This window comes from Boleophthalmus pectinirostris, unplaced genomic scaffold (assembly GCF_026225935.1).
Source record: "Boleophthalmus pectinirostris isolate CB_2022bp ecotype Guang Dong unplaced genomic scaffold, ASM2622593v1 HiC_scaffold_10, whole genome shotgun sequence".
Taxonomy (NCBI): Eukaryota; Metazoa; Chordata; class Actinopteri; order Gobiiformes; family Gobiidae; genus Boleophthalmus; species Boleophthalmus pectinirostris.
Window position 1 is genome coordinate 10,165,691 of NW_026570971.1, and position 23,799 is coordinate 10,189,489.

The 23,799-nt window shown below is 37.8% G+C and overlaps 1 protein-coding gene across 1 annotated transcript in view; it reads right to left on the reverse strand.

The window, feature by feature from the left end:
* uggt1 (UDP-glucose glycoprotein glucosyltransferase 1) overlaps positions 1-23,799 on the reverse strand; it is a 61,081-nt gene that overhangs the window by 10,440 nt on the left and 26,842 nt on the right. The window contains exons 12-28 of the mRNA XM_055157643.1: positions 22,653-22,744; positions 18,917-19,067; positions 14,672-14,791; positions 14,478-14,563; positions 12,957-13,092; positions 12,740-12,871; positions 11,139-11,303; positions 10,333-10,453; positions 9,111-9,209; positions 7,290-7,384; positions 5,550-5,756; positions 5,339-5,470; positions 4,233-4,363; positions 4,051-4,146; positions 2,986-3,088; positions 2,506-2,585; positions 732-921 (exon numbers count right to left, since the gene is read on the reverse strand). Of these exons, the coding sequence (XP_055013618.1) occupies positions 732-921; positions 2,506-2,585; positions 2,986-3,088; positions 4,051-4,146; positions 4,233-4,363; positions 5,339-5,470; positions 5,550-5,756; positions 7,290-7,384; positions 9,111-9,209; positions 10,333-10,453; positions 11,139-11,303; positions 12,740-12,871; positions 12,957-13,092; positions 14,478-14,563; positions 14,672-14,791; positions 18,917-19,067; positions 22,653-22,744 (2,136 nt within the window). The remainder of the gene's footprint in view (positions 1-731; positions 922-2,505; positions 2,586-2,985; positions 3,089-4,050; positions 4,147-4,232; positions 4,364-5,338; positions 5,471-5,549; positions 5,757-7,289; positions 7,385-9,110; positions 9,210-10,332; positions 10,454-11,138; positions 11,304-12,739; positions 12,872-12,956; positions 13,093-14,477; positions 14,564-14,671; positions 14,792-18,916; positions 19,068-22,652; positions 22,745-23,799) is intronic.

Genomic DNA, 23,799 nt, shown 5'->3' on the forward strand with positions numbered 1-23,799 from the left:
CTGGTTTAGACCTGGTCCAGTCCTGGTGTAGTCCTGAGGATCGGCTCGGCAGTTGCGGCGTGTATATATTTGTAAACTGCTAATGACGCGGCATAGGCTCAGTCCTGGTTTAGACCTGGTTTAGAAATGGTTCAGTCCTGGTTCAGTCCTGGTCCAGTCCTGGCGATCGGCTCGGTGGTTGAGGTGTGTATATATTTATAATCCACTAATGACACAGTGTAGGTTCAGTTTAGTCCTGGTTTAATCCTGGTTTAGTCCTGGACTATAGAATTGTCCGACTAATGGGCTGACCCCGATTTATCACAGGCACAGGCAGGTAACGGGTGGAATGTTAAAGGGTCTGGGGGGGTGCGGATTTAACTCTGATATAATTAACAGGCGGGTGTAGTGCTGTACTGCGTGGGTGTGGGCTGGTGCAGGTCTCCAAAAATGGACCTGTGCAGGACTCTGTCTCAGATCTCTTAAAAATCTTAATAAATATAATAATATCACTAATAGTTTTATTACACTATGTCCCCCCTTTCCCTCTGCAACCCCTGGAAATTCTGATGTAAAAACACAATTGCCAAAAATATGGAGCCCTTTGTAAATTAGAACTTCATGTTGGGAAAAAATGATTATATTATATTTAAACAAAGTGTCTTGGTATTGTCGACATCTGTTGTGTCAGGAAACACAGTTTGATAAGTAACCCAGACTACGCTAAAGCGAACAGAGCACAGCTGCCGTACCTCCTGCAGGTAGATGTTGTCCAGGTCGTATCTGGTGTTGACCGACTCCACCATCCAGCTCTCAGGAGTGTTGAGGTTCAGGGTGAACAGAGGAGACTGGGGCATGTCCAGGAACTTGGCCATGGGACCAGGAGAGAAGCTGCTGTCCGCCTGGAACAACACCTCCGGCTCCAGGACGTACCGGTAAAAACTGACAGGGGAAAAATATGTGGGTATATCTTTATTAAAACAGATCAGTGTTCAGTTTTGCAAAGGAAGGAAATCATTGCTTCAAGGTTAAAATACAGAATAAACATTTTTTGTCAAACTGTGGTACATGTACTACTAGTGGTATGAAAGCTCCTTCTAGTGGTGGTAATACTTAGTCAATTTATACAGAGTATCCCCACATTTGACCCAGATTTATGACTTTGTTAAAACCTTTTTAAGACCACTAAAATGAAAATTAAGACCAACATCGCACCCATTATGCGGGCGAAAAACACCAGATCCAGTTCTAATAATGACCAACCAACTACAGTACAAAACCTACACTTCCCCATGATCCATCCAGCATCTTCCTCCATTCTACTGATTGTTTACTAAAACATTGAAACTAAAGTATTGTTTGCGCCTACTCCAAATTAGACGTTCATTCACGTTACATGATTTCATGTTGTTTTTTTTCCTCCCTCCATTTAACATTGCACTGCAGCCTGGTTAATATAGGCTAATGAAATGAAATTTAAAACCTTTGAGAAAAAAATAAGACTTGAACAACATAATTTAAGACTTCTTAAGGCCTTAATTTAGGAACAGGAAATTTAAGACCTTTTTAAGACTTTTAAGACCCTGCAGCTAATCCGTTATAGTCAATTTAATACATATTTTAGTCCTCCTTTGGGTTAGTCTTTGTTCAGTATTTGTAGTAACTGTGTAGTTTAATTTTGGTTTGAGAACTACTGATTAAACCCCTTAATGCTGGAATTTACAGAATATAGATGTATATTTTAAAAAAAAATGTTTTCTGTGTGTTTTTGCCTTCAAATAGATTGTAAATTAAATTGAGATTATTCATTTGACTAATCCTGCTCCATCAGTCCTGGCTTTGGACTCTCATCGACTGCTCTTTGGATTTGCGAGTGGGATGCGGGAGTGGACTGAGGTAGAGCAGCCGTTGACTCAGTTTGTCTTCTTCCTCCCTTCTCCTCCTCAGCTGACAGACGTAAAGCGTGATGACAGAATTCCCGAGCTGCTGCTTAATTATCATCGGAACGACAGCGTAAAAAGTATGTATCATGTTTGTGTCCGTGGCGTAACGACAAACCGAGATGACATAAAAGCCGACAGCAGCTGAAGTGTGTGTTTTCTTCTGGTCGACATAAGACTTTGAGTGGAATTAAATAAAGGCGATTTAACGTGTTTTCCATGTAAACTCGAAGGAGAATATTTTAATTCCGAACTATTTCATTCATAACAATTAAATCGGAATTAAAAAACATCATGTAAACTAGGCAGAGCAATGACATATCTATAGAAACAAGCAGGTGAGGGACCCCCAACCAAAAAGTGACATAGTGCACCTTTAACAACGACACTATAGAACTGAATATACCCCAAATTTTTACTAACTTCCTTTAAATTAGGTTCCCAGTCCTCTATATGCACACACACGCACGCACAGCGGGTTAGCCTAAGGAGAAAATCCCATATTGATTCCCGGCTCTCCCCGTGTGTCATATATCCGTACCACAGGGGCCTAAGCCCGCGCGCGGATGACAGCCTGCGTCCTCACCTTTTCAGCGGCATTTCGGACAGCTTGGATTGGCAGTTCATAAAGACTCTCAGGTTGACATTTACCAGCTGCTTCAGAACCTGGGGACAAATGTTAGAACATACTTAGAAAAGTTGTGGTGACGTGAGATCCAAGCTGAACAAATCCTACAACTTAAAGCGCATATACTAGTAAGTCTTTCCAAATTTCATCCAAGTTTTGTCATTCTGGTGAAGTTTATTATTAATTTTATTCAATTTTATTCCATGATTTTGTTAAAAGAATGATTAAACTTTAGAACTTAGTGCTACTTCTGGGATTTTTGTACTTTTTTTCTCAACTTTTTTCCATAAATTGCAACTTAATTGATATAAAACTATAATAAATATTTACTACAGGTACAAAAAAAAAGTCATAATTACTGTACAAAAACATGAAAACTTGTAATATGCGCTTTAAAGTAAAACAATTTACTGGCTGCATATGAGACTTTGAACTCACCATGAGGAAAGGAGCGAGTTTCTGTGCGTCTCTTGTGACAGGATCCACCACGGCCACAACGTCAAAGTAAATATCGCCCTCTTTTGGTCGGATCTTCACAGCACTGTCAGGAAAGTTAAGACGTATAATTAGTAGGGATGGGACAAGATCTCACGCTAGAACGTCTTTGTGAGATAAAATTGCCACTGGATAGTGCAAACATGAGGATATTGATCTCGTGAGATTGTTTTCCATTTTGTTTATGTCATAGTTTACGAGTTAAAGCTAGGTAAATGACATTTTTTGTGAAGCTGTGAGGCCAAAACAATCCATGTATCATTCATTCGTTTTTCAAAATAAAACCAAAAATAAGAAAAACTAATGAATGAATGACACACAGGTTCAAAACTGCAAACGGGATCACGGAATTATTTTATTATAAATTATTTAAAAATCTCATCTTGTCTAATTTTTGTGGAACCTATTCTCATGGAAACTGTGTCTCGCCCCACCCCTAATAGTTAGTAAACATAAAACAACTAAAAATTTAATTTATTATACCCGATATTGAGTCGACAGAATATTTCTCCTGATTTAACTAGCTTTGACTTACTTTTGTTTACTTTAGACTGATTTTAATGCATTTCTTTGTAGTTTTAAATTAAATTAAGATACATTCGTCTTGACTAACACATTTTGTAATTTTATTAAAAGAAAAATCTAAACAAGTCCATAAATTAAAACACGCTACCTAAATACATTTTGAGCAGTCACAATTTCTCCTTTTTTAATGAACTTAAGACCAGAAGTGTATTCCCAAGCATCCAAATTATTCACTGAGATGAGTTTATTAGCACTTTTCATGACTTTCAGACAACTAACAACAACTAGTATGCTATTAGTGTACTTCCTGATTATCTCACAATGTAAAGATTAATAATTAGATGCAGCCAGTACACACCAGATACAAAGGTACAAAGATATATCTGTACTGGGGCAAGACAAATTTAGTTAAAATATATGGGAAAAACTCTGGTCCAGGGCCTTTTATATTCTGAATTCATGCCATTTTAACATTAACTTTACCTGTATCGATCATCAGCAAAGCCGTACTCCACTCTGGCTTCTCCTTTAGGCTGAGAAGAGAGCAGAGCGTCCACCTTCATCACCAAGTCACTGGCCCTAAGGAGAAGGTGCAGGTATTTAGTGCCATTTTAAAATAAGAATCTACTGAACTACTGTAGCCGAAGTGTAGTTCAGACTAGTACCTGTCCTCCTCGATTCCAAACTGCTGCACTTTGCTCTTGATCCTCTCCCCGGACGTCTTCAGGATGATGCTTTCCAAAAGGAGGAAGTCGTCCTGGTTAAAGACCTCCTCATCCTCAAGGGGACCGATGATCTGGAGGAGGGACAGATGGTCTTAACTATGTCTCTAAATGTATTCTTCAAGTTTTAAAAGGACATTTGCAACAGTTTCCACTACTGAATCAGTGGGGAAAAAATCCTAGATCAAATTGCTTGAATGAAGAATTTTCTGAGGATTTTGAGTAAATTTTTACTATTCTGTTTTTATTTTTATTTATTGGATTTTTTTTTACTTATTTCAAGGGTAATCAGATTTTCTTTTTCTTATTTTATTTCTTATTTATAGGGAAACAAAAAGACATTGAATGAGAGGGTATGTCCAAAGTTTAAACTGGTAGTGTATGTTATAAATTAGGGGTGTTACAATAATCAAAATATCGCGATATCATATAGTCAAAAGTCTCTCAATAATATCGTGGGCCATCACAATATATCGAATCACAAGTTTCTTTGCTTAAATTAAGAGTTATGGTGCAGTAGTAGCTAAAAAACAGAGGGAACTACATCGACCAAGATCCTTTGCTCCATTTTGGTGCAAACCACAAGAAGAAATAGCAGTTCTAAGCACTTTTAAATCTTAGTTCTTAGTAGCATATTCACAATTTTGTTTGCCTCCACAAAATATCGCAATAAATATTATTCCGTGAGATGTATATCGTGAAAATATTGTAGCGTGAGATTTGGATATTGTTACATCCCTATTATAAATATATTTCACACTAATGTCAAACCAAGGATTATTTCCGGGGCGTTGAGTTACTGTTTTCTTATACAAAAATAAAAATACTGAATGTAACTATGGTTCTATGAATCCTGGATCACCGCGAGAGGGTTGAAAGCTGAATGTTCCCCGCACACGCGCTGCTCCTTTCGCCGTAGAGAAATATACCAGTGAATATTAAAATGATGTGTAAAAAAAATGAAGATCTGTAGATTTTCTGTTTTCAGTCATTTTCTTTTAAGCTGTTTGCCTATATTACTAAGGGACATTGAGGAAAAACACACTTACCCGCCCGTTGCTTATAACCGCTCTTTGTCCCTTCTTCAGTTTGAGCACGTCTCTACAAAACGCAGCGTGTGACAGCAGGAAGTCAAATTTAGAGTCCTCATACGCGCTCTTGAACAATGCCATATCCATACCCTATACAAACACACACTTTTAGATTGGCAAGAAACCAGAAACAAGAAAACACATTCAAACAATCTAAAAGCAGCATTACCCCAACAGCAAAGTCCCCGATGTCCGCCCCCTTCTCCAGAGCGGCGGCCGTCTCCTCTTTGGCCAGTTTGGTGATGAAGTTCTTGGCGTTGTTAGCGGACTGGGTTTGCATGGCGGCCCAGATCGCTCGGGCCACTCTGCTGGTCTCAGTGGACACAGCGCTGGAAGGGTTGTTGATCATTCCCAGTCGGACATTGTTGCTGGATTTCTGTAATTGATAATCGTATCGTCAAAAGTCTCACAATAACACCGTGGGCCATTACGATGTATCGAATTACAAGTCTCTTTGCTTAAATTCATTGTTATGGTGCAGCAACAGCTAAAAAACAGAGAACTACATAGACCATGATCCTTTGCTCTGTTTCAATCCAGTCTACATGATGAAACAACTGTTATTAAGCACTTTTAAATCTTAATTATTTGGATTATGACAGTAAATTCATATATTCGTATAATTATGTTAGCCTCCACAAAATATCGCAATAAATATCGTACTGTGGGTTGCATATCGTGAAAATATCGTGTAGAGAAATTGGATTTATCCTTACAACCCTGGCTCTTACTGTGTTTACATGCACACCAAAATTCTAATCATTATCGGGTTATTGAAAGGACATGTAAAGAGTTACGTCTGATGTGATTAATCAGATTTCTTTCCAATTGTTCACACATGCACAGGACTTGGCAAAAAATATTATACAAAACAAACAAAGCTTCAAGTTCACATGCATATTAAATCCAATCCAAATCCAATAATAATCAGATGTGGAATGTGCATGTAATCACACCCAGTTACTCAAAAAATCTATTTAATTAATTATTTTATTTATTTATTTTTTACATACGTGAAGTTAATAGGCTTCCTCTACCTCATTCATCTCATCATTCATCAGTAAATATCTTCATTGCATAAACCTTAACTGGAACGTGTCACCAGGTGTTTCTGATGCTTAGATTTCGTTTGTGCATGTGCATCTATGGGGTTATCTGATTGTTCTAGTTATAAGATTTTTAATGGTCATGCAAATGGCAAAGGAGAAATTCATTTTGTCAACTGGACAAAGGTTTATTTAGGTCAAATACGTTTCTAGTGTTAAGCTGCTTCTTCAGTTCTGGTCAGACGCTGGTGGATACAGTCTTATACAGGTATCTGCCTGCAGAGAGGAGCTAACTACACTGAAACTACTCTGAAACTAACACCCTGCTTGTTGACAGTAGGGTGTTAAAGTGTGGGGACATATTCTCATAATCATTCAAGCTCATAATGAGGGTTTTTACACCTCTGGCCCTGACCTGGCTCCCCCTATTGTTCTCTTTGTTTTAGGTTTGATGATGAAGTTGACAGATAATGTCTGAGGTCTCCATTTCTGTTCAAGGAAGAACTGTTTTTCCTAACAAAAATAGCCTCTTTAACTCTTCTCTCAAAGCAATTCTTTTCTTTAGCTCAGATCTGTACCTCACTGTCCTCAAAAGAGTGGCCCGAGGCTTTTCGGTGGAGATTTACAGCAGACTGAGGTCCTGTGTTGCTCTCTCATCTGTGTTGGTACATCCTCTTGTGAAGTGGCTGTTTTGTTTGTCCAATGTACCGCTCACTACATGATAAGATATTAGACCACTTTGCTTTGTTTGTGGCTCGGTATTTTGTCCTTTGGTGGACCAGTTTCTGTCTTAAAGTATTTGTAGGTTTGAAATAGACTGGGATGATCATGTAAATGTTCCCAGTTATATAAATATTTCTTACCATGTGTCTGATGGCGTCGTAGAGCAGCTTGCGCCCAGATGGAGTGTCAAAATCGGCCACCACCCAATAGGTCACGGGTCGAATGTAGCCGTCGTCTGAATAGAAATAGAAAAATATAAATATAAAGGAAAGGTGATCAAAAATGTACTTACAAAATAAAAATAAAAACAATGTACAATATAATGTTCTACCATGCGCATTATTTCTAGTGTTATATACTCATGCAGTTACAATAAATGCAATGTTCTTTTGAAGATGGAACAAAAAAACTATGTGTGCAAACGTGTATGCAGTTCTTATCTACACATGCATTATAAACACATGCACACTATTGAAGACATAAACTAAATGTTTCTTTCGGCAAGTTCTATTAAACTGCATTATTTATTTATTTTTATGGGGCATTGTTGTGGTTTAATTCCTTTTTAAACATGCCTTTGGTTACCTTGGAGTAAGTATTCCCTATTGTCTAACTTAAAATAATGTCTGCATTTGGAGAAAACAAACTTCAGCAACGGGAATGAACAATCCGAAAGTAAACAAATGAAGTCCTTATTCCCAGTCAGTCCTGTGATGCTTTATGGACTTAATAACTGCGCAGGAGAAGTCGGATTGTTTGCCTATGATGCAACAATTCAGGCAAAATGTGAAGTAAGGATTTTACAGACTAATAAGTATCAATGCCGCACAAAATACAACTCCAAGTATGTATTTGATGAAGGGAGAACAATATAAAATGGTTTAAAGCTCAAAAAGTAAATTTTGCATAACGCATCCTTTAAAGAGCCCATGTCATGCAAAATACTTCTTTTCACATCGTATCTTCTGCACATATACAAGCAGAATTTGGGTTTTGGAACAACCATTACACAATAGTTATGAAATCGTACTGATTTCTTGGAGCGTCACAGACCAGGAACTATGAAAGTCCGGCTATTGCTCATCCCCCGCCCGTCCTGAGAAAGCACAGGCTCCGCCCTCCAAATGTGACGTAGGCTCTGAGTGAGCCGCCCTTCCTCCGCCCATCTCAGGGAGGGAGGGGGAGACAGGCGTGCACCCTGATAGTGGTAGGAATAAACTTTTATTCATCATGGAGATACAGCGCGTTCAGCCGCATGTGTTGGACCTGGAATCGGACGAGGACTTGGAGGAGCACGAAGCTCAAGCACCACGTCGATATCAGCTGAACATTACTGATTGGTAAAGTATTCATAAACACTAGTAGATAAACTTATTATATCGTGTACACTGCAGAGTAGAACAATGAGCTTATGCTGTCGCTTTTGTTTAGGTGTTCATGTGGGAATTATCAGCCGATGCGGGGCGGAGGCGGTGGAGCGGGGGAGGGGATCGGGCGAGAAGCGCCTTCTGCTACGTCAAACGCGTCATAGGTGTAGCTGCCACGTCATGGTTGTAGCAGCTTTAGTTTCATTGTCACGTGGGAAGGTGGCAGAAATACACTGCAATTTAAAAAAAAAAACGCCATATAAATCTAAAAAACACTTTGGTGAAATATACAAGCCCTGAAAAGTTGATTTTGCATGAGGTTGGCCCTTTAAAGGGTGAGCAAAATTCATATATCTAAGCTACACCTTGTAATTTACATTGAAAAATTGAAAAATAACACAAGGTTTGAATAGAATACAAAGCTATACAGATAAAACAACATTATTACCATGTTTGTTGGTAGAAGTGAGCCCTGAAGTGGGAAAAGTCAACAGCACACAAGCACAAGAGGAGAGAGAGGCCAGGTAAGGAAAAGATATAAGGGGATCTATACGTACACATACAAGGTTATTTATACTTTTTATCCTCCCATACCTTTCTTTGTCATGTAGTTCATGCTGTTTGCAATGGCCGTGTTCTTCTCCTTCACATCCAAACTGCTAAATCGAGCGTAGTCATCGATGAAATAGTTATCTGCAAAACAACAGACAGCAGTATATTAGGATAACGCGGTACCTGGGGAGATTTATGAGGGGAAGACTAATCGCAGTCAAATCAAAATTAGAATTAGAATAGACACAATTAGCAGATCGCAGGCTGCAGTTTTTAAAATACTATAATTTCCTCCTCAAACAACAAAATCTCCTGTTGAAATCTGCATAACAACCCTGTAATTTAAGATCTGTACAAACATATAATGAAATGTAGGAATGGGATGAGACACAATTTATAAATTTCATGATTCTTTTTCAAATTTTGGCCTCATAATATTTAGTTTCTTTGATTTCATATTTATGTTTTCCATTCTAGTACTTGTTTTGGATCTAAATGTAATTCACCAATACTTAACCCATTTTTGTCCAATCCAAATGTAAACACTTGGGAAAAAAATGTCACAAGATAATTTTTCTCATGTGTGCACGATCTTGTGGTAATTTTGTCTCATGTAATCTTGAGGCACAAGATTTTTCCCCATTCCTAATGACATGTGATTCTTGTATTAGGTTGTCAGTTCATATTTCAGTCTTTTTGTGAATTCTTCTGGAAAAAATGTCAAACTCTCAATATTTCGATCGGGAATAGACTCGATACAGATTCAGATAGCGCAATGATAATTAAAAACGCACAATAGAATGTGATTTTCGACATTAAATCATAAGAGACGTGGGCTTACACAGCTTCAGGACAACAAGGAATCAGCTTCAGGACACCAGTTTACGCAGACACAAGGCACAAGGCGAGGTGGGTTATGTGTCTTGCCCAGGGACACAAAGACAGCATTCGTCCGTGGGAGCTTGGAATCACACCGCCAACCTGTGGGCCAGTGGATCTGTTCGCTCAACCAATGATGTTTAATCTCGAGAGCGAGGTTCAAAACGCTAACCCTCCAATCAGTGGACAAACTCACTACCAACTGAGCTACTGTCGTCCAGTTTTGACAGTAGCTTTAGTCTCAATTAGTAACTGAGTCTTAATACTTAATTTGTTGCTTCCCAGAAAAAAAAATCAATTAAATTCAATTCGATATTTCCCCAAATGGTTCAGCCCTAGTGAAAATAGCAGTCATTTACATGTTGAAGTGTAAAATATCCCGTACTTGTGTCAGACAGATCCAGGTATGTTCTGCTTGTAGACAGGACTCTGGGGTTGATACGTGGGACCACATTGGGCTGGTTCATGATGTAGTCAACGACGTCGTGATCTGTAGCCAGCTCCCCCTGAGAAGAACACGAATACTTAGTAAATATGGATACTGAACTGTGCCCTGTGAGCAATTCTTATATTTAAAGGGCACATATTACACTTTTTTTTAATCAAATCTATGTTATAATGTTGTTTCCTCATCACAAACAGACATGGAGTTGTGTTTTGTTTCATTCAGACATGTTTAACACACAAACCTTGCATATTTAGGCTGAGCTCTTCTCTCAACCAAAAACACTCTGTTCCATCTTATGACATCATGCTCCACTATGTTTTTATACTCTATGCACTTTCACCAGAATAATTTGGAAAATTTAAGCACAAGATTTGCCAGTCTCTACCGAACAAGGTGAAAGGAGCTGTTAACTTGAAAACTACCACTAAATGACATCACAAGGTGGAACAGAGCATTTTGAGCTTTGGAGATCGAGACGGCCTAAAAGCACTACTCAAATGTGAATGAAACAAAACACAACTCCAGGTCTGTTTTTGATAACAACATTCGAAAATGGCTTAAAGCTCACAAGAGTCATTTTTGGTTTGACCTGGTTTTTAGGTTAAGCTACACTTTATTGTCCCTGTGGCAGTGTCTTGCCCAGAGGATTTGACCTATTTAACCCGGAGGAAACCCAGACATGGAGAGAAACATGCAAACTCTGAAACACTGAAAGGTCCAGGAGTCGTCTACATAGCACACACCAGGTAGACGGCCCTCTGGTAGAAGGTGGTGGTCTCCAGGATCTTCTGCATGGTGACCGTCTCCATCTCGTCCGGGTCCAGGTGTTCTCTCTGATAGGGGATGCCATTGTACAAGACCACAGGCAGGGGTCCTACTCCGGTCTGAGCGTAGTACGCTTTTGCCTCCTGACAAGGGACAAGAAACATGAGAAAAGTTGACTTCTTGCTAAAAAAAAATACATTGCAACTTTCTGGAGTTGGTGAGTCAACTGCATGATTCCATGGAAATAGAAAGTTGAAACTGCATCATAGAAACATTCTCCTTGGAGACAGATAAGGAGATGCCATACTGTGGAAGATTATAGCCAACATTTCCATGGAAACAAGCAGGAAAGGGATGTAAGAGTCAGGTTGTGGAGATGGAAGCCTGCTCACAGTAAGGACACATGGTTTTTGTGTTTTTCAGTGCAATAAAGACTAGGGCATCATTAAGAAGTTGCTGATACATATCTTAATACAGTGAGCTTTCGATTCGATATGATATATTTCAAATCGATTCGATACGGTTCAATAAAAATAAAGGCTAAATCATGGCTGTGATACTAAAAGTCTTTGTTAAACCTCTTCTTGTGCAAAGTTAATATGAAAAAATGCACATTTTAATCATCAAAACAGTGAATATGTTAAATGTGTTGCATAAACGAGTTTCGTTCCTCTGAACAAGCAACAAAACTGTAGCTCTATAACAAAATTATTTAGTAAAATATACAAAAAAATACTCTTGGCGATATATAGAAACAGCAGCCCACGATATCGATACTGTATCATCACATTAAACAATACGATATATTGATATTTCTATATTTTTGCACACCCCTATTAAAGACAATCATTGAAGAGTCATATATTCTGGGTTGTCAACGATTCCGGAGATCGAGGATTTAAAGCCGGAATAAAGAGAATGTTTGGTGAATTTTACCAAGGGGAAAGATGTTATTGTCCTTCTTCCTACAGGATTTGGAAAAAGCTTAATATACCAGTTAGCCCCGTTAGTGGCGCATTTCATACATCACGACCAAATAGCAGTGATTGGTTAAATGAAAAAAAAGTACCCTCAGAGCGAACAAAGTCTAACACTTTGAGGACAGACAGTTTCTACGAAGTGAAACCGGCTGATGAATTAGGCTAAATAAAGGCATCCATAATGAAAAAAACATGTTTTTATTTTAGTATATTTTGTGGCAAAATGTAACATACTAGGGCTTTAAGAATAAAAAGAAAAATAACAAAAAATATTACCCGTATGACAAGTACTGTGGTTTCAATAAAAATTTTAATTTATGTTTTAGATTTGTAACAAAACTTGTAACAAACTGAACTATGGACTGCTAAACAAATAATAATGATTTCAGAGCATATTTGTAGAAGTCTTAACTACAGGCTTGGAAGATTTTGCTCATTTGAGTCCCATTTGAGACACAAGATATTCTCTGCAGAGGTCATGGGATTGATTACTTTAATAACTTTCAGCGCCAGTTCTTGCCTTTCAATTTAAGATGTTGTTTGGATTGAATCCTTCAGTAGCCCCAGAAAATTGCGTTATTACTGAGTATCTTGATTACCTTTCTGTTGGTGTCATAAGTGGAGTCAGCTCCAAGCACGCTGCTGATCTCCACATAAGGAAACCTCTTCTCCAGCACTTTGACCACGTCTGTAACCGTCAGCTGTCCACCAGGGGGCACACGGTTGAACATCTGAGGAAAACAAAATCACAAATGTTCAAAACTGTGAAAAGACTGAACTGACTTTGTATTTTATTTGAGCAGAATTGTAACTGACCGACATGACGGTCTCGAAGGCGCTCTGGCTGTTGACCTCATCGCACATGTAGTTGTAGGCTCGGACCAAGGCCACTCCTGCGTCCTTCATCCCATCCACATCATCCTCATCGGACACCACAAACACCAGGCCAATCCTTAACAAGAAACACAGGGGAGTTAGAGCTACTGTAGAGAAGCACATAGATATCTACGGTCTCTATTCACGCTTACGTCACAAAACCAGAAGACATTTGGAAACATGGTTATGATGACTTCCTTTGGGCTTTGTTGACGATTAGCCTGATTCATCAGCCGGTTTCACTTCGTAGGAACCGTCTGACCTTGCAGTGTTAGAATTCGTTCGCTCGACGGAAGGTGGGTATTTTTTTATTTAACCAATCGCTGCTGTTTGGTCGTGACATATGTAATGCACCGCTAAAGGAGCTAACTGGTATTTTAACCTTGCCTTTTCCCAAATCTCATGGGAAGAAGGACAATAACGTCTTTCCCCTTGGTAAAATTCACCAAACATTCTCTTTGTTCCGGCTTTTAATCCTCGATCTCAGGAATTGTTACCAACACAAAATGTATGGCTGTTCACTGATTGTCTTCCACTTCCGGGGTTCTTGCAAACCGTCTTGTGTATTTTGATTCCTGATCTAGTCGCTGGAGAGAAATGAAAATGAGCGAAGGCACTAGGTGGCACCAGCCTGGCTACTTGGCGATAGTAACTCTGACAAAATCTGGGAAAATGGGGAAAATGCCCCGGTTTTCTTCGTCTAGATGTCATTGTATTCTTTCTTTTTTCCTTTTATAAATTGCCTATTCATTTGCGTATTATAATTTGTCTAACTTAACAATAACAAAAAAAAGATGTCATTGTGTTCTGTAATGTTCAGCAACCAGCTGCCCATAAGTGACATCGAACCTGCTATTAGAGTCACGTCTCGCATGGAAAGCTTTAGCAGGTTGTGAAAACCGCTGCTGCTGAATCCACGATTTTATTAAGCGTCGGAAACTACACCGGAAGTTGTCATCCACATATTTTCAAATGTCTTGTGAAAAAAGCCTATTGTTGACCTGAATGAAATGAAATCCCTATTTTAGCGTAAAAAAAAAAATGATTAAAACAAGAAACTTCATATGATACAGATACTCTATACAAAAAACATATTTCTTCTTTCCATAATGAAGTTTTGTTACACAATAGTACTAAAATTGCCATTCACAGCTTAGTTTAGTTAAATATATAAAAAAAATATATTAAATGGCAAGATACAGACACAAATATGGAAGCATTATCACCAATTAAAAGCGATAATCCTAAAAATGATCTTGCCACAGCCCCGACTCTCTCCATGATCCTTTACTTTGGGGTTATCGAGTTTATTTTCAAAAAGGTTTGAACTGGCTACCCTCTAGTTGGTGGGCACATCATATTTTTGGTTTTATGAAAAAATTACCTGCCCCTTTTTATGTACACTCGACAGAAAGTGAAATCGGTTGTTTCGTAGTGTGAAAAAATGCTCCCTGCACCTACCTCAGTGGAATGTTATTTGAGTAGAACATCTCCGCTACATTGAGGAGATCTGCAGAGTTGTCCTGGGTCGGGTCCAGAATGATGACCTATACACAAACAAACAAACACACACACAGAGGTATTCCATCATGTCCTTATGCAACGTCTCCAGTCTCCTCCCGGGTGCTGGCAGGGCTCATGCAGTGTGCGCTCACCAGATTGTGAAAGTTCTTGCGGATCTGTCGGATGACTCCAGGGAAGGTGGGCCTGAGCAGCTCCTGCACGTTGTAGGGCCACGAGCTGTACCGGTGGTCTGTCTCCAAGTTGTTTATCCACTAATGATGACAGACAAACAAACAGAAATAGATTTGATCGAGCAAAGACAGGGTTGGTACTGCTTCAAAAATGTGAACCAGATCCCATTTATCAAAAGAACCAAATCTTTTTCTCTCTGATTCTTATGAATTTTATACGTGATTAACATTGAACCAACATCAGCACAAAAGCAGAGCAGGCAACACGAGAGAGTTTTCAACACATTTGGCTTCATAATAACAGTTCGTTTGAAAATGTTTTATTATTGTAGTGCGATGTTTTATTTAGATCATGTAGGCTAAGGGTAAACACTCACACTCTCACTTTGAGCCGTTTTAAACAGATCTTAGCCTTGGTCATTTCCCTCTGTGATTAATTTGGAGATAAAATAACTTCTCACCCCGTCTTCTGTCATAATTAAATATAAAAAGAACCAGTCTTTTGAACGGCTCTTTGAAATGAACAGATCCAAAAGATTCGGATCCCATAAAAGAGCTGAAAGTCCCATCACTAATACACTCAAACATGTAGTGAAGAGAGAGTACAAGTCTCATGATACTAGTGCAATGGTCCAGCTAACTAATTTGCACTTTTAATTTTTTATGTGCAATGCATTTTTTACATGTGCGGTACATGTTTTTGGCATCAGGGCTGGCTGCAATTTGTAGGCACCTCAGACTGGAAATTAATAATAAAGTGGATGGATGAATTTGTATGGCAGAATTCTACCGTACTGGATTTGGTCAAGTTTGCATGTTAAAGTGCATATGACAGATTTTTGTGATTCTCTAATTTTGACTTCATTTGGTGGGATTATAACTATTGTAAATATAAATTTATTTAACCAATTTATGTAGAAAAGTTGAAAAATATGTTGAAAATTACAGAAAATACAGGAAGGAGTTCAAACATCGCTTCATCACACTAGGGAGAATTCTAAAAGCTAGGTACAGTTTACACACAAGAAACAATTTTTTTCAGAAAATTTAAACATGATTTCAACAAAATAAAGGCGTTTTGTTATATTTGGATTTGTCAGATAATTATTTCTGTGTACATTAGAGGGGTTTTGTTAACCCTTCCAGACCGACCTGGGAATATGTTTTATATAACTGCACAGAATTTTCCAACTATAAAAGACAGAAACTTACTTCCCTGGAAAAGCTAAGAGTTGCAGCTTTCCAAGCATATTTCTGGCATGCACGCTGCATGATGACATAAGGAAAACGAGTATCCAATAGGAACTTTATTTTCCACTAAACGTATGCGCTTCATCCATTTTGATTGGCCCAAACTTTGCCAAAGAGTGTAGTGAGTCAAAATGGTCGACTGCTCTGAGCGTCTGTGTTCGTAACAATTGAAAAAGCCGCTCTAAGTGCATTTATTTCTCAAATAAATGTTACATTTTGGTCTGCGTAATTGCGCATCCCTTGCTATTTTTATTTGAAAGGTTTACTCACTCAATATGTACAAATTCAAATGTAATAAACACCATGGAAATGCAGGAAGTGATGTGGCTCTGTGCCCTGGACCTGACACCAGCTGTTTCCACGAGTGGCACCAGTAAACTCATGAGGCCATTGCGCTTTTTTGTTTTGTTTTGAGGGCAATAAGAATATTTTTAATTTACTTACAAACTTGATATTTTGCTGTTTTGTAGCTAAGGCCCTAAATTAAGCAATTTTTATGTCCAAGAATTTGTTTATACATGTTGCTGTGTGTTTTGTATGAAATAATGTGAATTTTATTTTCTATTTTTTTGTTTGTTTGTTTGTTTGTTTGTTTTTTCATTTGTATTTCTGGTCCTCAGCCATATGACACAACTACAGCAGGAAGACTGTGAAATAACAGGTTGTACTGAAAAAAAGGATGTATAACACTTCATTAGAAAGTAAAAGGGAGGAGGTTTAACATCAAAATTTTTAAAAAAAAAAATCCAGGAGAGGACAAATGCACTAAAATTGCCCTTAGATCTAGAAGGTTTAAGTAACATTAGGGAATTCACTAGTTTGGTGTCACATTTTCTAACCAGGATGTAACATTTTAAACCTAAAAATGGCCAAATTGGGAAAACTAATGTGAATGTTGTTGCAAAAATCTTAACTCTGTTTCAGTAAAATGAGTAGTCCAACCTGCCATACGCAGTTTAACACAGCTATACTGTAGCTCTACTGTGAATGACGGTCTATTGTATGTCTTTGTACTTATAGCTTGTCATAACATAAATTCCTCAACAAGAAAACGATAAAAGCTGATCTAATCTTCTCCAATGTCATATTTCTCTGATTTACTCTGCACCTGCGTGTCCTGTCTTCAAATTACATTCATGCAAATTAGGGCCACAAAGATTAATCACAATCGGATCAAAATCGCAATTAGCAAAGGCTGCAATTTTTTGAAGTACCATAATTTCCTCCACGAAGAACAAAATCTCCTGTCTTATTCTGCATTTAGATCTGTACAAGCATGTTCTGAAAAGTGATTCTTGTATTCGTTTGTCAGTTCAGCTTTCAGTCTTTTTGTCAATTCTTCTGACCATGGTAAAAACGTGAACTGTGAACAGAATCCTATTATTAGAAGATAAATTGAAGAAGATAATTGCAGATCTAATTACAATTGATGCTTTCACACTGGGGGTGTACTACGAGAGAGACTATGGTGGAAAGTTCAGAAGTTACTACAATGCACACATTAGCAAACAGCCGCAGATACATTTTAAAATACAAAACACAAAATGGATATAAACAACACATTTTCAGGAGCCTGTCATCAATACGAGCGTTCATGGTTCTGTTTAGGTGTTAAAATTGGTGTAAAAATGATTAATGTTATCGAGCTTGTGACTGAGAAAGACTTGTTTAACAGTAAATCAGCTCACCTGTTGTAATTCTAACCAGGTCAGTTCTTCTTAATGGTCATATTGTGTTAAAAGAAAGCTCAGATAAAAGTCTAATTTGAGTAATAGAGCTTCAGACAGAGCAGTGCCTACAGGTAGCTTCACCCCCCCCACCCCCCAAGAACCTTGATGACTTCAGCTGCAAAGTATTAGAGCATGTCAGAAATAACACAATTACATATTTTTTCACAGTCAGTACCAGACTTAATGTTATGTTAATGAAAATTAAGATTCAGGGTTCCCACTCTTTTTCACTGACAAAATTTCTAATCTTTTCCATTACTTTTTCATGACCTGAAGTGAATTTTCCATGACTGTACGGCACCTACATGTGTAGAATTGATCAGACTTTTAAGGCTAAATATGAAATGTTAACCCTTTCCACTCACCGTATGGTTTGGTATTATAGTTTTTTAACTTTCAAAATACTGTCAGTGCATTTATTGTCGTCTCTTTTAAACAAAAGGCACAGATGTTTGGAAATAATTATAATAGACTAATGAGAACTTAACAGAACACATTTTCAATCTCCATGACTTTTCCAGGGTTTCCATGACTGTGGGAATCTTAAAGAGAAAGTGGCACTGGCTAATCAGGATAATATTCCACAACAGCAGCAGTATTCGCACAGACTGTATATATAAATGCATATAAATAGCTAACCCACTACTCATTGTGTTCCAAATAGGAAATGTGTATGGAGTACTTCCAGCTCCATCGACTTTGGCTCCAATTCACTCTGCATTGAAAAATGACTGGCCCTCTCTTTGTAACTGGAGCAGTGAGCCATGTCAATTTGGTCTTAAAATGTTCGTATTAACCCACTCTACATGACCCTGGTGTTTTTATTTCGCTATTTTGTCCGTAAATCAAAATAAATAACATTAATACACTCCACTTCTTTAGTCTTTAGAACAGGGGTCTCCAACTTGCAGCCTCCTGCCTCCTTCAAAGTAGCTCGCCAAGGGATTTTTGAACTACAAGTATTGTCCTGAATAACTCAAATTTGATTAATTAAATGTCTACTATTATTGTAAATCTGTCATCGATAAATAAATAATGGTTTATGTTTCATGTTTAATGCAACTGTACTCCATCTATGTCTTGCCATGGCTGTTATGTACACTTTATTTCCTGTGACGGCAAAAATTTGTAGCTCTCTGGGATTTTCGTTTTGTAAAAGGTAGCTCACCCAAGGAAAAAGGTTGGAGACTCCTGCTTTAGAGTCTGAGTGTTGTAGAAGACTTACACTGATGGCAGGATGGCGGATGTCCACAGCGTAGTCGGACTCAGAGGGCTGCACGTTGAGTTTGAGGATGTCGTGGATGTACGGCGTCTCTATGAGCAGAGAGCGCAGCCCCTCCATCACCCGGGCCTCACCGCGCAGCACGTCAAACACACTGCACAAAAACAAAAATATTCTAAATTCAGCAATGGAGGTAAGTGGAGGGAAAAGCAAAGTGGGAATTAACCTTAGAAAATCAAAAAATACAAAAAACTAAGGGAGGTTCGTCAAATGAAAACCACTCAGATGGATGTGAGTGATATCAGAGCCCAGTTTAAAAACATTTACATCAGTGTTTTACATTATTTGTTAATCCAAGAAGAGATCATAACGAACACTAAGCATTTTGACAAACTAAAATGACATCTTAGACTTGAAGTATGAAGTTGACTGACAACTGACACCCTCTAGTGGTTAGAAATGTAAATGTAATGGCATTTCAAATAAGACCAAATGCGCACTAATCTTTTAATATTATTAAGTAAGTAAGTTTTTATTTACCTATGTATTGCATGTATCTATTCATTTTATTTTTATTTATAATTTTGTAACATGTCCTTTTTAATTTTTGTAATTATGTTATGTAATTTAATTTTTTTTTGACAAGCATCTCTGACAAGCTTCTACAGTCACCTCAAAACATTTTTAGTCTTCCTTTTATTTTCTTATTTATTTATTTATGTATTATGTATTATTATTATTATTATGTATTATGTATTATTATTATTATTATTATTATTATTAATAATAATAATAATAATAATAATTTATTTTTATCCTGGACATGATCCATCCATCCATTTTCTTTCGCTTATCTGGGGTCGCTAAGGCAGCAGCCTAAACGGATTCCCAGACTTCCTTCACCCCAGACACTTCCTCCAGCTACCTTGGGAAGACCCCAAGGCGTTCCCAGGCCAGCCAGACATGATAGTATCCTATAATCCCCTAGCTCTATTTAGGGAGAAGAACCTAATCGCCCCATTAAGAGTGTATCTCAAAACACTTAAAAGATAAACTGGTTAACTCGATGTCCACTATAATGGACACAAATGAATGGGCCGAGTCTGAGGAGGATATAGCATTTTTCACAGACATGTCACAGGCACTTTACAGATCATTGTTCACTCACTCCATAACCGCACTGCGCATTATTTTGTTCTACTGAAGAATTCAACTTTTTATCTGCAAATTTTCCTATTGTAATTTTGGAGCGAACAGGTTGCTTTGACCTTACTTTTCTAACAATGCCAACGAATGGCCTCAAAAGCTAACTGGCTTTAGATAATTGTGGCACAAATTTCCTTGACTGTTGAAATTTTCAAAATCACTGCCAAAACAAAACTTAAAGTGCAGAGTTACTTTTCTAGTCTGGCCCTGGCTTGTTTCAATGGAGCCATTATTTTTTTTACCGGGAATGTTCGACAGTACGGCACTGAACTTCTGTCTCCACAAACAAAAGCTGGTAACAAAACATTTAAAAGGCAGAACTATGAAGAGTAAGAATGCATGTTTTTGGACGCATTTTTAACCTGTAAATGAGAGTTTAATGCTTTACTTTTGAACATTTTGGGTAACGCAACAACAGCTCCATGAAGATAAGCAAGCGGCAGATTCTCCACAAGAAAATTAACACAATGTTTTGTTTTGGCAGTGATTTGGAAAATTTGTACAATGATGGAAATGTTTGCCAGAATGATCTAAAGCCATAGAAATATTATAAAATTGTCCAAACTTTGTATACAATGGATTTTTATAATTCCAATTCCCTACACTTTCATACATATGGCAACTAGGGCTGTAATCGACTGAATAGATTTGTATTCAACTGCAGACATGTTGTGCTGATCGATTGGTTGACTCAAAAGTGGGCGTGGAAAAGCTCTCAAAACTATTACATATCTCTATGTATCTGACCCTGACTGCACTCACAAGACTACACCTACAAAAACAACTATTTACCCAGAAAAAAGTACTAGGAAATGTATAAAAGACTAGGGGTCTAACGATATCCAAGTCTCACGATACGATATCGTCAGGGTATGAACCTCACGGTACGACATTTATTGTGATATCGTGGAAAAGCTCATGATATGGTGGGGAGGCTCACGATATTATAATATTACGATACAAGACTGACATTATAAAATGCTTTGAACAGTCATTTGGTACAACATTTATTGTCATATTCTAGGGATGTAACAATATCCAAATCTCACGGTACGATATTTATTGCGATATTTTGAAGAGTCTAATAAGTAAAAATGGGACACTTTTTTGCTTTTACCTTGACGAGATTTTGGTGTGAATTATTACCGTCATTATCCCAAGAATTCAAGTAAAAACATATCTTCACATCTTCATGTTGTCTGCGCTGAAATGAATCATGGGATCTGTAGTTCCCTATGTTTATAAGCTGTTGCTACTATAAAACCATGTATTTAAGCTAAGGAACTTGTGATTTGATATATTGTGACAGCCCACGATATTATTGTGAGACTTTTGACAATACGATATCACAATATTTCGGTTATCGTTACATCCCTGTAAAAAACAGATTAAATGTGAATCATGAGTTTAATCTGCCTTTTTACAAGAGATGCAACAATATGGTTTTCCCACGATCCGATACGTCTTGATACACGGGTCACGATATCGATTTGATTTCGATACGCTTTAAGACACAAAAAAAGTCATGTAATTTTTTGTGCTACTGAGTATAATATAATAACACTAAGATGAATTAATGAAACATTAAATACATTACACACAATACATTACAGCACAACTACTGTACAGCTGTAGTTTATATGTGAAGTGTTTTAGTTAATTTGGTTCAATGATTTACAGCTCAGCATTTTAATTCAGTGAAAATAAGAACAGAGTTTGTCTCAGGCCATTTTATATTTTATAATATAGCCAGTCTACTCTTAATATAGAGCGGTAGGGGAGCTACACTATCAGACTTTTCCTTCTTTGATGATGATTTGATGATTTCTTTTCCTCCTGAGTCTCTCTACATCACTACATACCGTGCTGCTCTGCCTCCCTCCAGCAGAGACAGTAGCTCCTCCCACACTGCCCTCTCCCATCCTAATTCTGAACACTCAAACTATAGAAATGTCTCAAAGGACCGTTTTCTGAGTAAAAACTTATGAGATAGAGTCTAAGAAATAGATTGAATATATCCCGTTGCGTGTGCAGATACGAGCGATGCCGACGTACAGCCAAAAGTGATTCTAAAGTATTTAAAAGTTAATATCTGTGTCATTCCTGAGTCTATCAACGTAAAATAAAAAGTGACTGAAAGATAAAATCCACCTCTGTTAGAATATTTCAGCTGCAAGTCCCTAAGGCGCTGTTTTCTTGTTGCATCTGAGGAGGATGCTGCAACAACTGTTTTCCTTTTGGACCAAAATAAATGACAACACAGTGCACATGGAGGGACACTTGCATATCGACACTGTGTATCAAATCATGAGACCAGTATCGAACGATTTAATATCGAATACAGCTGCATACCTACTTTTTACATCTAAATACCAAAAATTACCAAGTCTTCAGCTAACTCACTCAATTCTCCTTTCTGCTGTTGTTCTATTTAAACCCTTACAATCTAAAAGATTGACTAAACAACTAAAAACTTACATCCCTAATGGTAAGGTGTGTGAAGTGTCTTGCCCAAGGACAGGAATCTACCAACCTGAAGATATCCTGTGCGTCCAGATCTATATGCAACCCATTGATAAACAGAGCGGAGTCCCCGGGCTGCAATCCGAGATTTCCTTTGAAAAACTGCGGGAAAAGAAAAAAAAAACAGTGAAAAACATGTTGAGAGCTTTCGTCATGAATTATACTGTACAACTCAACTTCTCCAACACAGCAGGACACGACAACAAGCTTTAGCACTCTTATTCAAACTGTCTGACATCACACTTCATATAAATAAATGTAATTATTAAGCAAAGGATCTGGCTGTCTGTCGAGGGGAGGGAAAAACATAGCGGGGAAGTCAACTCTCATTACAGCGAGACAAAGACATCAGATTAATCATATTCCAGACACGGCAATTACCAAACTCAGAGAAAAAAAGGGGGGAGCGAAAACGTGTCCGAACGGCTTCAATCAATAATCATTTTGCACAGCGGGGCACGCCGAGCTTGCCAATGAGTCGCTGATTCGGTAATTAGGATGTTTGCTGCGTACCCCCCCTCCTCCTCCTGCTCCTGTGCCCCCCTCCATCACAGGAGCTCCAGTCGAGGAAATGGAAAACAGCTGGAGGAGAGGCAGAGGTGACAGGGGGCGAGACCAATGAAAAAACAATTACCCACGCTGTCAGCTAGTTTTAGGCCCGACTGGAGTGTTTGTAGTTGATGGTAATATAATGGATAATAGAGATCTCATTTATTTCTAAAGATGACAATTACTACATTTACTTGAGTAATTGCTCAATACAATTGCATTAAGTACTACGTTTCAGACATCATACTTTTACTCCAACTTGAGTATGTATTTGAAAATGTATTTGAAACAGTACTCTTACTCAGAGATGGGGACTTGCAAGTTGTGAGTTGGTTTCAAGTCAGATTTGAGTCACTATTTTTAGGACTTGAGACTTGACTTGGTAAAATGAAATAAGACTTAGGACTCAATTTCGGACTTGAGGCCTGTGACTTGAGAAGCACTTTTAAATCTGAAGTCTTTCTATTTTGACCATAATGATTCACATTAAGATCTTGTCAAGACATTTAAAAACGAAAAAAAAATTACATTTCTACAACTCTTATATACTCTATAAATACTCTTAAATAAATATACTATGACTTTATGAGTACAATTTATCTTAAAAT